Below are 17999 nucleotides of genomic sequence, written 5' to 3' on the forward strand. Positions count from 1 at the left end.
CACATTTCATCATAATCAACCAACCAAACAAAGCAAATAACGCGACCAGTCTTATTAGGACGCGATCACAAACAATGAAACGCTGTCAGAATGCAACGCGGTCAGCGAGAGAATCATGTCAGCTTGCGGCGCCAAACTGAAGGAGGAAATTGTGACGAGAGGTCATGGTAAGTATTTCTTATCTACAAAGGGCTAGGTTACCTACTCGAGGTGTGTCTTGCCTAGGACACGTTTCATCATAACCAACCAACCAAACACAAGAAATAACCAGCCTTAGGAAGCGATCACAAACAATGATGAAACGTTGTCATGCAACGTGGTCAGCGAGCGGATCATGTCAGCTTAGCTAACTGAAGCTATGCATTTATGGCAATTTGCGGCGCTTACGACGTTTTTGTTGCGTGGTACAGGTTGTGATTGCGACAATTTCATTGTTTGGTATGATCGTCTCTATAGTAATAATAACTAATTTTTTTGTGTTTCAGAGTGCCGTACAGGCGAAGTGGTAGTTACTCCCGGATTCAACCTGCGATGCCGGCACATACTGCACACAGTCAGCCCGTCGTACAACCAGCAGTACCACACTGCGGCCGAGACCACACTCCACAACTGCTACAAGTAAGTAGGAAAGTGGAACCAGGGTTCATACTGCACACAGTCAGCCCCTAGTATACATGGGACTCGGAACGTTTTCACATTGTCCGATCCGATGTCGGGTGTCTGATGACCTTTGGAGAAAAACAACTGCTAGAAAATGCCTTATAGCATCTAAATATGTAAAACAATATAAAAAGGCATTTTTTATTTTTTGCTTTTATGTTGTCGTATCCGACATCCGGTATTGGATCTAAAATCGCTCGTAGTTGTAGGGGTAACTTTTCTGCCGGTGAAATACCGCTTCTGCAGTTGTTTATATTTGTCTACTAGCGACATCTAGTATAAAATGTAGAAACTGTTGTAAATTCAACAGATGGAGCTACAGCTCAAATGATAGAGTGGTTTCTCAAGATAAATTCACGCCGTAAAAAATGTTTACCACCAAGGATTGTAATATAATTTTAGTCGTGTATGTAAAAGTAGAGCGTGTGTATAAATTGCGAGTAATCACTACAAATTCGGATTCGCCGTCACAATCACTCAGTCGAGTTTCGCACTGTTTCGCATTGAGAGCGTTTTCACATTGTCCGATCCCATATCGGATGTTGGATCCTACATCCGCGTAGTCAGGCCGCGGGGCCGCGCCCGGGCGCCGTCTATAGCGGTCACGCACACTACAACAAGCATTATGCCTACACATACGCACACAAACAAATACTATCGGTCCAACAGCTGACGGGGGGCTCCGACATGGCTGAAATTATCGAAAGCGCCTTTCCGATATCGGATGTTCCGGGCGCCTATGGAAAAACAGCTGCAGTGGAGTTTTGCGTTATCTATCGTTTTTTAGTAATAATGATTTATTAAATGCATAAATAAATACTGAGAAACACATATCTTGCATTTTACTTCCTTACGACATCCGATATCGGATCGGAGAATGTGAAAACGCTCTAACTGGGGACGACAAACGGGCCTATTCGAATGATCTAGATATCAACTAGATGTGAAACAGAAACGATAACGAGATATTTAAGAAAGTCATGTCAAATTTGACATTTCCGTGATTCCGAATGTCCTCTTGAACGATCTCTTAAGATTTGCTTAAGATATTACTTAGACATCCAATGGATATCTCAAAACGTCACGCGTCACAATAATTGTAGCTTGAAATGACAATTGGTTTCTCGAATCTAACTGCAAAATAAAAACTTTTATAAAAAAAAGATAAACCGACTTCAAAAAGGATGAAATAAAATATTATCCTTTTTAGGGTTCCGTGTTTAAGTATATGCGTTACCAACTGATATGTTTGAAGTCGGTGCCAAGCCAAATTTTAAACCATATATTCATAGGGATTTTGGTGCAATTCGATAAAGATGCGGCTATATAAGTATGTACGTTGGATTACCTAATGCAGCGTACTACGTAGGCGAACAACACGCGAATGCGAAGCGGCGCGGCACGGCGCCTTAATTAATCCTTTGATACCTATATAGAAGTGTCCTACGTGGGCGATCTCGTTGCGAACGCGAACGAATTGGGCCGGCCGCGTCGTGCCGCGTCGCTTCGCTTCGTGTTCGCGAGTGTTCGCCTATGTAAGACGCAGCGTTACACGACGACAATAAACGAACTTCCTGTACACCTCAGAACAGAACACACGGTTGAACCTTCTTGGCGCAGTTCGTAACATGCTTGTCGGCACGTTAGTGTAAATCTAATACGTTTTGTTGTCGTATTTTTTTAAAGAGCATTTCTTACTAATTCTTAAACAGTCATAGCACGCAAGTGTGGGATTGGGACTGAGTTATTTTCTGTCGCTTATCCAGAGGACTACATTTCAAAATATAAAACAATTTAAGGAACCTTCATGCAAAATTTCAGCTAAAGCGGTTTAGTTGTTTAGCCATGAAAAGGTAGCAAAGAGGCAGACATAATTGCTTTCACGTTTATAACATTTGTACAGTTGTAATGGGATTTATAGACATAAAGCTGATTATTTTTGACTGGTATTGTTACTACTTGGAGTACTTGGCTTGGCACCGACTTCAAACATATCAGTTGGTAACGCGGAAACACGGAACCCTAAAAAGGATAATATTTTATTTCATCCTTTTTGAAGTCGGTTTATCTTTTTTTTATAAAAGTTTTTATTTTTCCATTTTTAGTTTTAAGACATTGTTAAGAGCGTGACGCATGAATGAAAAACATAATCATGTTTATCTGTAAATTCGTAAACTTTATTAAATAATCAGAATTTTCCTCGAGTCCGTCTGGGAAATCATTCCTGTCAGTAAATCCATTCTCCGCCCCGCCACTGACCCAATCCCTCAAACCCCCCGATCACTCAACCTCACAGCACATCAACCCCTGATCACTGAACCCCTCGACCCTAAACCACCAACCCTTCAACCGCCATTCCCCGACCCCTAACCCCAGACCCCTAAACTCCTAACCCTAACCCCCAATCCCTTAACTCCCAACCCCTCAGTCTCCGACCCATCAACTCACCTCCCCTCAACCCCCAACCTCAAACCCCCCAAACAGTAATACCCTCTACCTTCACCTCTAAGTCTCTTTGGTTGTTTCCAACACTACCTACATCAAAAATAATACACATACGAGGGAAGTTATCAGTAGCCTTACCACGAGTTTGACATTGATATATTCGCTATCGTGTGCGTAACTTACTGTTTATGCATCTCGCTCGTACTGGCGTATTAGTGTACAAAGTAAGTTACGAAGAATATTTAGTGCCAAACTCGTGGTTAGGCTACAGTTGCACTACATCAAATTGGTGGTATTGGTGAGGAAATGCTTGAGTTACTTTAGAAAACACCGAAATTACCATACACGTGCCTTTAAAAATTGAGGAGTTCCCTCAATTCCTCACGGATTCCATCATCAGATCAAAACCAAAAATATTACGAAAACACCTTGGAGAGGTAACTTCTTTCAAACGAAAAAGAATAACTCAAATCGGATCATGGGTGCCGGAGTAATCGCTGAAATCATTATCATAAAAACAATCATCATCATCAGCTCCACTTTATCAAATTGGTGAAAAAATGATCAAGTTGCTTAAGAAAACGACCAAATCACCATACATGTGCCTTTAAAAATTGAGGAGCTCCCTCAATTCCTCATGGATCCCATCATCAGAACAGCACCAGATTAATGTGGAACCACCTTGGTGGTAGTTCCTTTCAAACAAAAAAAGAATTGTTCAAGTCGGACCACGGGTCACGGAGTAATCGCTGAACATCCTACATTAAAAAAATCATCATCACTATCTTCAAAACAATCATCATCATCAGGTCCACTTCATCAAATTGGTCGTTTTCGAGAGAAAATGCTCAAGTTGCTTATGAAAACACCCAAATCACCATACATGTGCCTTTAAAAATTGAGGAGTTCCCTCAATTCCTCAGGGATCCCATCATCAGATCAGAACAAGATTAATATGGGACCAACTTGGAAGTAGCTCCTTTCGAACAAAAAAAGAATTACTCAAATCGGACCACGGGTCTCGGAATAATCGGTGAACATACATAAAAAAAAAAAAAAAATAGCCACAACCGAATACAGAACCTCCTCCTTCTATGAAATTGAAGTCGGTTAAAAATAACTAGTTGAGAACTAAACTATAACGTATCTATTAGATCTCGTATTGTTCTCGTATGGAATGCTAAGGCTAAGGAATGGAATGCGCTCCCACCATCAGTAGTCCCTGATCAATATGACCTCGGTATCTTTAAACCAAAAGTGAATAGGCTATTACTGAACCGGTGAGCTCCATCTTAGGGCCTGTCTTCACTTTCCATCAGGTGTGATTAGGGCCAATCGCCGATCAGTTTATAATAATCAAAATTAAATTAAAAAATTATCACGTTCGAATTGACCGGTAACCGTCTGTAGGTGGTACCACAGTCCTATGATCTATGATATGTAAAGCTTACTTAGCTATGTCAACTTAAGGCGCCGCCACGAACTTCGTCCACCCCGCACACGGCTAGCTAAATCTAAAAAATGTCTGCACACAATTGGCCCTAAAATCTATAACCGAGTCTCTGAAGACATAAAAACTGCGAATAGCTACAATTCTTTCGTACTCAAACTTAAAAAATACCTAGTCTCTGCTGCCTTCTACTCGTTAAACGAATTCTTCTGATAGGAATAGAATGTCACATGAGTCCTGCACATTTAAAACATTATAATATTATATATAATAAACATTTGGTTAACAATTGTGTACCGAATTTATAATAATGCATTGTAATTTTAATAATTTAATGTATATGAATAATAATGTAATTTAGAATAGCATTGTAAATTACTATGACGTGTAAAATTTTAATTTTATTAATAAATGATTGTATTGTATTGTATTGTATTGTATTGTAATGTATGTAAGCTTATTGAGCACTTATACTAGTACACAATAGTTTCGGTAGATGTCACCTTTACATATCATAGGACTGTGGTGCCACCTACAGACGATTGAGACTTAATCCATCTAGATTAGGTAAGTAGGTATTTAGGTATGCTAATACCTACCAAAGATAGATATAACTCCGTAATAGATGGATACAGTCTAAGGAAAAAACGTGCCTCGAAACTCAAGAAAATTTGATTCTCGTTCAGAGGGCGCTACTAGTTTTGGCCTACAGTCGTATAGATGGCGTTGACGGTTTCGTTTGTTATTTAACAATTTTAACGCATATCAGTGAAAGAACATGGGTCAAAATCATAAAAATAATTAATGCAAATAAAAAAAAAAACATTTATCTATATTTAAATACATTCTATCGTATTTTTATAAATCTTCATTTTTAGTTTTAAAGTGTGTCGACAGATGGCAGTGAATTTACTGGGGTTACAAAATTTACTATGACAGTGCCGCTCTAGTACCTACTTATCTGCTACTTGTTAAGATAGGTCTTAACAGTAGTCATCTTCCTGTATTGATAACGGTGAACGTGTTACAGGAACGTGTTGTACTGCGCGGGCGAGCTTCACGCGCGTACGTTAGCGTTGTGCGTCATCGACACGCCGCGGAGGAACTTTCCTCCGGATTTAGCTGCGCATACGGCGCTACGTAAGTTGTGTTGACTTGTGTTGTTTTATCGCCTTGTAACGAAATCCCTTGTTATATGTGGTATTTTCTATAAACAGGGATCTTATTGTCGATGGCGCTTACGCCATTATAACCGATATAAATACAATGCCGCGCGAAGCTGTGCGTCGTAAGTGCCATCGACTGTAAGGACCTTTTTCATAGAAAATGCCCCAAATATATATAAAAAAAATCGGTCATCAAATTATCCTTCGAGGTAAAGGGTCTCCGAGATTTGAATTGTTATATAAGTAATTAAAAGACAAGAAATTAAATCAGACAGACAAGAACCAAATGAAGTGTCTCACGTTAATGCCACTCAAAAGTAAAGTTACATAGGACGTACGTAACATAAAACGATTACTTAAACTGTCAATACAGATGTCAATTACAATGAAAAAACCGGACCTATTTGCTGAATAAATGTTTGATGTTTTGTCGTCGCCGTTATGTATGAAATGATCGTTGACCACCGGTCTGGCCTAGTGGGTAGTGACCCTGCCTATGAAAGCGATGGTCTCGGGTTCAAATCCCGGGAAGGGCATTTATTTGTGTGATGAGCACAGATATTTGTTCCTAGTTCCTACATCATGGGTGTTTTCTATGTATTTAAGTATTAATATATTATATATATCGTTGTCCGAGTACCCATAACATAAGCCTCCTTGAGCTTACCGTGGGACTTCGTCTTTCTGTGTTTGAATGTCCTATCATATTTTTTAATACAGTTGCTCAAAAAGTGGTACTTTTTGTGGCTGCGTAGCGTGCGAGCAGCTCAATTTCTCGAACTAGTGCTTTTTACTTTTTAGTTCCAATAGTATTTTATACAATCGTGATATAATAGAGAGCTTTTCAGTCGAGTACCGTGTTTAAGCAACGAAGCTTGCTGAGTTGCTTAAGTTAAGGTACGAGATTGAAAAGCTTGATTATATCACTATTGTATACAATACTTTTTCTACGAGACAAAAAATAATACTTTCAACTAGTAGAATCATACAAGTAAACAAATCAAAAGTATACAGCTAAGATACGCGAGCTGCCGCAGCCCGCGATACCTTCATACTCGTACGCGCCCCGGCCGCCGGGCCCGGCGCCCCCGGCGGGTTCAACGACACCTCCTCGTAACTCATGAGGCCCTGGTACCTGCTCCGCGCTAAATTCAGTTTTAAGACAGTTTTTTCTCGATTTTGGCCACCGTAGCCTATGGAGACTAACAAGCAACGCTAAGCGGTTTTCGTAGGGTATGGATGTTGCTATATGAAGGGTGTCACATGCGCGTTTCTGACTTATGAAGCAATTATTTCTACTACAACATAAAATAAAATGTTTTTGTTGGCCAACCAATCACAAAGCAGATGCGACGCAGCAGCGTGTTTAAGTAGGCTAGTTTGCATTGAATCGAGTCTCCTTAAACAAGAAACATTTTATCGAAATGTATGAAGTTCTATTTTCAAAATTTTTATAATTGACTAAACCGTTTCGATAAAATTCTTATGCTTGAGTCGGAAGTGCCATAGACTATCCAACGTTGAAAAGAGTAAGGTTGTAGTGTTGCATGTTAAGTTGTAATACACAGATTATACACGACGAGTAGAAAAACTATACTTTCGAAACGCAGTTAAAATGTAATTTAGCTTGAGCAGGTACCAGGGCCTCATGAGTTATGAGGAGGTGTCGTTGACCAACCCGCGCCGGGCCCGCGGCGGCCGCGGCCGGGGCGCGCACGAGTATGAAGGTATCGCGGGCTGCGGCAGCTCAAGTATCGCGGGCTGTATAGGTACTTTTGGTTTTGGTTGGGTTTGGTGGTATGATTCTACTAATGATATATTAATTTATTATTTTTTCGCAATTGTATTAAAAAACGTCGTTTACAACACGTGTGAAATGTCTTTTCACACTAGTTGTAAAATGTACTATATTGATCGTCAGGTACAATCCGTCGCTACCTGGAGCAGAACAAGACCCCGCAGCTCGTGATCGTGGCGTGCTCGTGCGGCCCCGACCTCTCCCTGCTGGCCGCGCTCGCGCCGCTCTACTTCCCGCGCGGCGCCCGTGAGGCCGACGCCGCGAGGATGAGACTGTCGGAGCCGACGCCCAACGAACGTCGGATACGGATCATACACAACCCGCATGAACATAACGAGGATAGCGGTAACTAATTAAAATACTGACTTATTTACGCAACGTATTACACTATGGAGTGTAGAAGTAAGAGGAGGAAAATCTATATATATGAAAAGTGTCCATCATAAACCAGTAAATAGGCGGCGCCACCGTACACCGAAGTACCTAGACCGTACAGTTTACCTAGTATTTTATATAGATGTGCGCCCGTGCGACCGTGACGGACGGAACATACGCAATGCGACAAAATTAAAAACACGTTTTTTTTATGAAATAGGAGGCAAACGAGCAGACGGATCACCTGATGGTAAGCGATTACCGCCGCCCATGGACACCCACAACACCAGAGGGGTTGTAAGTGCGTTGCCGGCCTTTAAGATGGGAATACGCTCTTTTCTTGAAGGTTTGAAGGTCATATCGATCCGGAAATACCGCAGGCGACAGTTCATTCCACAGTTTAGCTGTGCGAGGCAGGAAGTTTCTAGAGAAACGCACAGTTGAGGACCGCCAACCATCTAAGTGGTGAGGATGGTAATGTTGTCGCGTAGGGTGATGGCGAAAAGAAGCGGCAGTTTTAACATTCCTGACAACATACCAAAAACAACCTACGTAATTTGGTCGGGTTATTTGTTACCCCTCCCCCATTTCATCTCTACATTATTATACCTCTACGGTTCATGTCGTAGAGTCTCCTATATATTACAATACTATTTGGTCCCAGAGCCTACCTAGCGCCACCGGAGAGACTAGAAACTATTATTTACAGCTGAAACCTGGTCACTTTTGCAACAGTTCTGGCATAAGAGATTGTTGTCCTTTCTATAGCGTCCATATATTATACTTTAAAACGAATCATATCATCAAAAATAAAAGGGATAACAAGTTCCTCCGAGATCCCTCCAAACGAGACTCCCCAGCTCGTGATATTAGATTATCCTTCGCGTGCGCGTGCGGGTGCGACTTCGTCTAATTTCCGTAACAATTACTATTCTAAATACGCAGAGGGCTGTGACTAGCTGTTGGGGTGCTGCTGGAGAATTCTGTCACCCGAAGGTGGCTGGGTGGGACAGAATTCTCTGCCACTGGCCATGAGCCATGTGTCGAAAGGACATCTTCGGGTTGGCTTCCTTCCCTGAAACTCAAACTGTCCTCATTCCAAATTTCATTTAAATTCTTAATCATGACTGATTGATTAGAAGGGATGGTCCAGTTTTAGTCCAGAGTTGGAAGTTCTATTGGCAGCATTGATACGTCAATAATATTCTTGGGGAAGCTAAATTAGCTTTGCTTTTCTTCACGAACCCTGCTAACTCAGTGGTAGATCATGATCTGAAAACTAGGCAAGCGGGTGTGAATCGAGTTATATGGACTCTCTAGGCTCTAGATACTTAACTACTACTAGTATTTTCTAAGAGTTGGGGTGTGAATCCAGTCCAACATGAATAGTCTCCATAATCTTATCTTCGTAAGATAACAATAAATCGTTAAGTTATCTAGTATTGACGCATTTAGTACAATCGATACACAGCTCACAGTCGCGTTTCAGTAACGGTGTTGTTGTTTGAACAAAAAAGGAATTTTGATTCGAAAATAAAAGTATGGCGGATGTTGTTAATGTGTCAGTTAATATGGAGTTGAAAGCAAGACCAACTGGTAGATATTGTTCGTCTTATTCACTAAGTTGCTTTTAATTGTGAGCTAGGTTCAAGCTTTTGTTTTTGTACTATATTACCTTTGTTAGTAGTGTTGAATTTGAGCAATATTTGGGTCACATCTTAAAAATGACATTAAAATAAGAAAAACAACGTACTTATTAATAGAAGAAAAAAAACATTGTCAGGAAATCAAAAATGAAAATAATACCTTCAAAAATCAATATGATAGGACATTCCTTACACGAATCGACAAAGCTCCGCAGTAAGCTCATTACGGATTGTGTTGTAGGTACTTAGCTACTTACACAACGATATACGTATACCTAATTGTGACCATGATTTATAAAACACCCATAACACAACTCAGTTACTTTAAAATGGAGTCCAAATTGTTCAACTGCTTATAAAACCAAGAGCTCGTTGCAGGGGCCTATCTTTATATGTAAACGTGAAATTTCATTTCAGGCATATAGGCGACTTATTTATATTTATTATTTATTTATTTTATTTAAAATTTAAATCGGCAAAACGGCCATGTTGAAAATTCATTTGTTTACGTTACACGTCAGTCATTGGGTTACAAACTTACATATGTGTTGGTCCAGTAGTTTTGGAGAAAATGGGCTGTGACCGACGGACAAACAGACAGACGCACGAGTGATCCTATAAGGGTTCCGTTTTTTTTCCTTTTGAGGTACGGAACCCTAAAAAATTATATGCAGAGGGGGTCACTTATCTCTGCAGTTGACTGTACATACACTCACAGATACCTCATGTTAATGTTTGAATCATTCACATCAGTTTTGCTCAATTGAACTGTAACTCAAATTGTTGCGAATCCGTATTTTCGGAGCAAGTGATAATTATTCGTTTAAACACTTTAAACCATAATTTTATTAGTCATAATATTTATCATTGTTTTGAAAGTAGACATGACAATGATGCAGCATTTGTGATTTATTACAAGTATTTTCTATGTATTAATGACTCCGTTTAAATATACTGATTGTTGAATATCATCTGAGATCTGAGGTCTATCATTGGTATTTATTTCGCTCGCTTGTATTTTAATAACTAGATACTTCTGAAATGCAAGGAAGTCGGTTTTTGATCAGGCATTGTTAAATGTAAAAACAATTTACACATCTTCTTTCTTCGCATTGTGCTGAGATCAAATGACAGGTTTCATAATTGACTTTTAATCAACCAATTAGCATTTCAGCAACAAAACTTAATTTTGACTTTCCTTATTAGTTAGTCTCAGATTTTCGGTCATTCTTTGTGTAACCATAGAGTAACTTATACTAGAGCGGTACTGTCATAGTAAATTTTGTAACCCCAGTAAATTCACTGCCATCTGTCCACACACTTTAAAACAAAAAATGAAGATTTATACAAATACGATAAAATATATTTAAATATGGATAAATGAATTTTTTTATTTGCATTAATTATTTTTATGATTTTAACCCATGCTCTTTCACTGATATGCGTAAAAATTGTTAAATAACAAACGAAACCGTCAACGCCATCTATACGACAGTAGGCCAAAGCTAGTAGCGCCCTCTGATCGAGAGTCAAACTTTCTTAATTTTCGAGGCACGTTTTTTCTTTAGACTGTATCCATCTATTACGTAACGGAGTTATATCTATCTTTGGTGTAACATACAAGCTTAGATTATAACTGTAGGTATGCTAGTTTCCAAACTTACTCTTTCTTACTTCTATATTCTGTCTCTTTCGAAGAACAATCTTATCTTATACCTTTAAATGAGCAATTCTTGTATATATGTATATATATTTATATATTTCGGGGATCTCGGAAACGGCTCTAACGATTACAATGAAGTTTGCTATATGGGGGTTTTCGGGGGCGAAAAACCGATCTAGCTAGGTCTTATCTCTGGGAAAACGCGCATTTCTGAGTTTCTATATGTTTTCCGAGCAAAGCTCGGTCTCCCTGGTATTAATGCTTAAATAGCATCACAACAACCAACATATAAATCCGCGCGAAGGAAGTCGGGGGCAGGACAAAGTCTTCACACGTCTCCTTACTCCTAAATCCTAGAACTTATTTAATACCTAATGCAATGCTATAAAATTTATAGCAGCAGGATTTATAGTATAAATCCTCATCGATTCCTTAAGTTGACTTGCGGAAAATGACAAAAAAACGCCATATTTTTTCCAATGACATATTTTTATCTGGCAAACGGACCGCTGTGCGCTGTGTACATAAAGCGGCATGCTTACCAACGTTTAATTTTGTGAGTTAGGGAAATATTATGTTTATGTACGCATCTTTTCAGACGTTTACCTAAATAAAAAACAGGACAAGTGTAAGTCGGACTCCCCCACTGAGGGTTCCGTACTTTTCAGTATTTGTTGTTATAGCGGAAACAGAAATATATCATCTGTGAAAATTTCAACTAGCTATCACGGTTAATGAGATACAGCCTGGTGACAGACAGACGGACAGACAGACAGACGGACAGCGGAGCTTAGTAATAGGGTCCCGTTTTTACCCTTTGGGTACGGAACCCTAAAAACAAAACACTTTTCGGCTATAAGTGAAGTTAACGTGACGTCACGAAGTTTGTGACTCCCCCCTCCCCCATGTTACATTTTCTTGACCCCCTCCCTCACCCTCGCGATTTCGTGGTTGGTCCCATAGTAAAGGTTACTTAGTTAGTATAATCCCAAAACCTCCCTTTCAACGGGAATGCACTTATTCTTTAGCCATCCTGTAGATATTAAATATTGTATTTCATCGAATATCATGTTACAACGTAATTAAACAGATAGGATGCAATTAACCTTTTCAGATTACTAAATTCACATGACGTACCAACCACACGTGCAAACCTACCTAGTCGGCTCATAAGTTCTGTCACTGGCCTTTAAAATTTAAATTTGGAACTCCTAAAACAAAAACCGTTCTGCATTTGAATTTCGAATCTTTATTAAATATTTGAGTAGTATAATTTTGCAATTTTCTGTTTTCTTCAACATGGAGTGGACGCTTAAAGATAGCCGTACCGCAATAATTGCACTATATCGTTGTGGTCACTCGCCGACTAAAATTTTTAAGCTACTTGAAAATTTAAAATTCTCTCTAAGATTTGTGTATCGTACCATAGAAAGATACAGTGAGGTCTCTAGTTTAAATGACAAGAAAAGAAGCGGTCGTCCGCGTACAGCTAGGACTCCAGCGTTTGTACAAGCAATTAGGGCACGCATTGCCAGAAATCCCGCTAGGAAACAAAAAGTTATGGCCCTCCAGATGGGTTTGAGCAAAAACACGGTGAAAAGAGTGCTTAATCAAGACCTGAGACTTCGTGCTTATAAACGAAAAACTGGCCATCTTCTCAATGGTCGGCTTAAAGCTTTAAGGCTTAAAAGATCTAAAGCTTTATTGAAGAAGTACGCTAAAAATAAGCACCGTTGTATACTGTTTTCGGACGAGAAAATTTTTGACATAGAAGAAAACTGTAATAAACAAAATGATAGAGTGTACGCTCGCAATAGTAAAGAAGCGTCTAATAGCATTCCCCGTATTCAAAGAGGTCATCACCCTTCATCTGTGATGGTTTGGCTGGGAGTTTCTTATGCGGGCGTCACTAGTATGCATTTTTGTGAGAAAGGAGTAAAAACTAGTGCCAAAGTGTACCAGGACACGGTGTTGACTAATATTGTGAAACCACTATCCCATACGATGTTTCTAAACCAGCATTGGGTTTTCCAGCAGGACTCTGCTCCAGCCCATAAGGCAAAGTCTACACAAGCCTGGCTCGCCTCCAATAAAATCGACTTTATACGGCATGAAGATTGGCCCTCCTCTAGCCCAGATCTTAATCCTTTAGACTATAAAATATGGCAGTATTTAGAGGAAAAGGTGTGCTCAAAACCTCATGCAAATCTAGACTCGCTGAAAAAATCTCTTGCTACGGCAGTGGCCAATATCGACATGAAAGTGGTGCGTGAATCCATTGACGACTGGCCACGAAGACTTCAAGCCTGTGTAGATAATTATGGCGGTCATTTTGAATAAATGTTATACATTTAGATTCTCTAGTTTATAAGCTTTCAAACGCTGTACAAATTATACGGAATAAACTTAAACTTTTGATTTTATTTGATACTATGTATATGACAGAACTTATGAGCCGACTAGGTAGTATATAAACCCAGAAGTTTTTCTAATAAATGTTCAGTATTCAATTCTAACTACTCCGGCAACGCACTCAACTACATCAAGCAAGTGTAATGTACATAAATATTTATTTTATTTTATTGAAAGTAGGTAAATAGGCTGCAGTAACCTAATTAATCGTATTTTTCTTTCCACAGGCAAGATCATAATAACATTTTGCCAATTCCAAAAATAACAAAATTTTTATTTTTTTATGCCTTTATTTTACCAAAAAAATAATAATAATAGTTATCGTTGTGAACGTGACTTTATTACACCGCGTTGTCCAAGATAACGTTAGCACATTTTTCTAAGCAAGCAGTTTTTCCGAACTAATCGGCGGGATCACAGTTTTATGTTATTTCTCTCGATTTGCATACAACGGACCATAATCTAGGACTTAATAGTGTACACTAGTACAGTCTCGGTCAGTGCTGTAGTACTGTAGTGTGTTGTATCAGAAATTCAGAAAGATATTTATTCCATTTAAAGTTTTAGTCTTTGAACTAAAGCTCTACGCAATTTCTATACCTAACTGTTCAAATGAGGTTCAAAACAATGCGATTGTTAATATATCGGACGCGTTTGACATTTAGCGAGTGACATTGACAGTTGTTTCCCGCCATGTTTTGTTTTGGGTGCGTTCAGAAACTGATATAATGCTGAATCCGGCGTTCGTGTACGACCGTAAGTGACGTGATGTCTAGTGTGGATGCTTTGTTGTCAGTTCTATTCTATACGTATTTGGTTGATGAAATGTCTTATCAGAGTTCTATTGTGCTGTCCGTATTGGGAACAATGAACTGCAACGTAACAAGACTTAATTAACAAAGATTTTTGGTAACGGTAAAAAGGACGTAGTAACTACATGCCATTTATAAGAACCAACAAGTTTGGATGAAACTATAAGTTGTCAGTTGACAAGAAAAACTCACTATCTAATTATTAATCACAAACTAAGAGTTAGTGAACCGCACTAGTACTAAAACTAGGTTGCCTTTTGTTTAATTTTGTGTTTCACCTAACGAAACAGTATAAATTAAAAATGCACACTATAATTATACTAATTTAGGCTTGATGCTTAGCATTTGTTTTTGACACAACACTGTTACCTATGTTTACAAATAAATCATTTGAGTTTGACAATAAATAGCAAGGAATGAGTATATTAAATCATTTAAAAATAATATAGTAATCTTCACTACATAGCATAGAGTAACTTATACTATAGCGGTACTGTCATAGTAAATTTTGTAACCTCAGTAAATTCACTGCCATCTGTCGACACACTTTAAAACTAAAAATGAAGATTTATACAAATACGATAAAATGTATTTAAATATGGATAAATGAATTTTTTTATTTGCATTAATTATTTTTATGATTTTAACCCATGCTCTTTCACTGATATGCGTAAAAATTGTTAAATAACAAACGAAACCGTCAACGGCATCTATACGACAGTAGGCCAAAGTTAGTAGCGCCCTCTGATCGAGAGTCAAATTTTCTTGATTTTCGAGGCACGTTTTTTCCTTAGACTATCCATCTATTACGGAGTTATATCTATCTTTGCTACATAGTAAACAAAGTCGCTTTTGGCAGTCTGTCCGTCTGTCCCTATGTATGCTTTAGATCTTTAAAACTACGCAACGGGATTTTGTTGCGGTTTTTTTTAAATTGATAGAGTGGATAGGATATGTTTAATTTGTAGAGGTTTTGTGTAAATTTGTTAAACTACCGGTGCGAAGCCGGGGCCGGTCGCTAGTAACAAATAAAATTATAATTAATAAAGATAAAATTTACATGTACACCTCCTGTGGCGTTTACTATTACAAATATAACACTAATATTTACTTAATATTGTCTTCGGTTACCGCGATAGTTACTCATGAAATAAAACTATGAAAACGGATTATATCGCGTATATTGAATTTATAATACATCCCAATGATGTATTATAAATTCAATATACGCGATATAATCCGTTTTCATAGTTTTATTTCACTAATATTTACTACCTAATAATACCGTAAATTATCATGTTTATACAATCTTAGATACGAAAGAAAGACACGCGTTTAGTAATATTTGAACAGTTCTTAACGTCAACTGCCTATCATAATCAAACAGGATACTGTGTCATATCAGTGGCGCATTGCAGGGTTTGACACTGATTGTTTACTTTTTAAACTTAATTTTATCTCCCACATTATTATTGCGGAAATATGAAATGACTTTTTTTATTTATTGACATAGGCGTGTTATCTTTATGTTGTCTTATTCAATTTACTGAAGGGCTTAGTCCAACTACGTAAGAATACATATTCTGTTTTTTTTTATAGATTTTCTCCGAGATTTCGTCAGCGTCAAAGGATAATTTACGTGTTAAAGATCACATGTGGATCTCTGGGATTCAATCTATCTCCTTCTCCATACTCCACGCCAAAATTGAAAAAAAAAAGAAGTGATAGCCAGATAGTAGATTACAGTCAGAGTATGGCTTTTATAATATTAGTAATGAATAATAGTTAAATTCACAATAAGTATTGCTTGCCGCAGCGGAAGATGACACATCGCTATGCGACGACGCGGCCGCAGCCGAAGCGGCCGAGGCGGCGGCGGCCTTCGCGCGCGCCTGCGCCCCCGACACGCAGCGCCTGCTCGCGCCCAGCCCCGCCGTCGTGCGCCGCCGGCTAGATGACCACGAGCAGTAAGTACCATCTTTGGTAATATCTCGAGAACAGCACTACTCTTTAAGAGGCACGACACGATACGACTTGTGTCTCTTCAAGTCTTTGAAGAAATCAGAGGACTGAACAATATTTACGGCCTTTAATATTCCTAAAACTAGTGAAGTTTCGTTGTTGGCTCTTCTTTTCAAAAGATTGCCCACGCCTGGTTTAGGATCACCCGAAGACGTGCTTAATATCAGGATTGCCGAGTCGGAGATAATCAAACAACGCCATCTGTTGGTTTCGGGTTGTATTTGATTTTCCCAGAAGTAGAGTTGCCTAGAAAAATCAAGCCTATATACAAAATACTCCGCCGGCCCCGCCACCAAGATAAGTCTGCAGCGATTTTGATGGCCCCGAATTATTTTAAACGTTAAACTTCTATGAAATTATGACGTATAAATAACACTTGCACAGTTTGTGCTGTCAAAATCGTTGAATTGACCAACGGACTTTGTGAAGTTCAAATGAGTGATGAGTGTGTTTTCTACTCTTTACACTAGGTAACTTCCACTGCTGTGGACTTAAGAGAGAACCGGGAAGTATAAACAAAAAAAAAACCTGTTCCTTGTATGACAGTATGTTCAAAGTACAGTCGAAGAATTTAATTTCCGTACCATATCGTATCTTGAGTACCTTGACACAGTGACAATCAATATGAAAGTCGCTAGGGACCTCATACTATTTCACTGACAAGGTACGAAAAGGTACTGAAATTAAATTCCTTGGCCGTACCTACACTGAATATGGATCTAGAATATTGAACACGAGGTGCGTGGGTTAAGTTATATGTCAATCTTGGTTCATCATAACAATTACAATAAATCCTGGCACAGTCAATTCACACATGCTATGTGCGGGAAGCCAAAAACATGCTTCTTGTTACAAATCTTGTAACGTCATACACTACAAACAGTACATTGGTCTGAAAGTATGTAAATATTTCAGTTAAATGTGGAAAAATTCACTGTCTCGGTTGAGACTCGAGGTCGCGACACTGGATCAATAGCCCGTACTCTGCCAATTGAGCTACCGAGACTACACCCGAGGACAGCGAATATTTCCACCATATGCGCCTTAGGTCGCCTCCCTAGCGATATCTACCGTAAGTGATACACTTCTTAAACGGCTACCGGAGTTTTTTATTATTGTTATTATAAACTGATCGGCGATTGGCCTTAGTCACACCTGATGGAAAGTGAAGACAGGGCCTAAGATGGAGCTCACCGGTTCAGTTAGCCTATTCACTTTTGCTTTAAAGAGACCAAGTCATATTGATCAGGGAATACTGATGGCGGGAGCGCATTCCATTCTTTAGCCGTCCGTAACTCCGTACCAAAAAGGAGGACGTTTCGTGCGAACAAATGGAACGTGGACCACGAACGGGTGTATTCGCTCCCCGCGCCTAGATGTCCGATGATGGAAAAGGGAAGGTGGGATCAAGTCGTGCAGTTTTTGTGCGCACTCCCCGGAATATATCCGATAGATTACCGATAGGCAAGCGACTCGACGGCGATGCTCAAGGCTCTGTATCTTTGACTTGGTCATCGCCAAAGAGTCTATGAGCCCGGCGCTCTATTGAG

General features: G+C 39.1%; 1 protein-coding gene across 3 annotated transcripts in view; it reads left to right on the forward strand.

The window, feature by feature from the left end:
- The window catches only part of LOC134743751 (protein GDAP2 homolog), a 130276-nt gene that overhangs the window by 63771 nt on the left and 48506 nt on the right, over positions 1 to 17999 (forward strand). For 2 of the 3 annotated variants that reach the window (XM_063677394.1, XM_063677393.1), the window contains exons 4-7: positions 486 to 618; positions 5586 to 5695; positions 7643 to 7864; positions 16244 to 16394. In XM_063677394.1, coding sequence (XP_063533464.1) covers positions 486 to 618; positions 5586 to 5695; positions 7643 to 7864; positions 16244 to 16394 — 616 coding nt within the window. Of the gene's footprint in view, positions 1 to 68; positions 168 to 485; positions 619 to 5585; positions 5696 to 7642; positions 7865 to 16243; positions 16395 to 17999 lie in introns of those variants that run through there. The other variant, XM_063677395.1, reaches the window with a different exon arrangement.

Source organism: Cydia strobilella, chromosome 8 (assembly GCF_947568885.1).
Source record: "Cydia strobilella chromosome 8, ilCydStro3.1, whole genome shotgun sequence".
Lineage (NCBI taxonomy): Eukaryota > Metazoa > Arthropoda > Insecta > Lepidoptera > Tortricidae > Cydia > Cydia strobilella.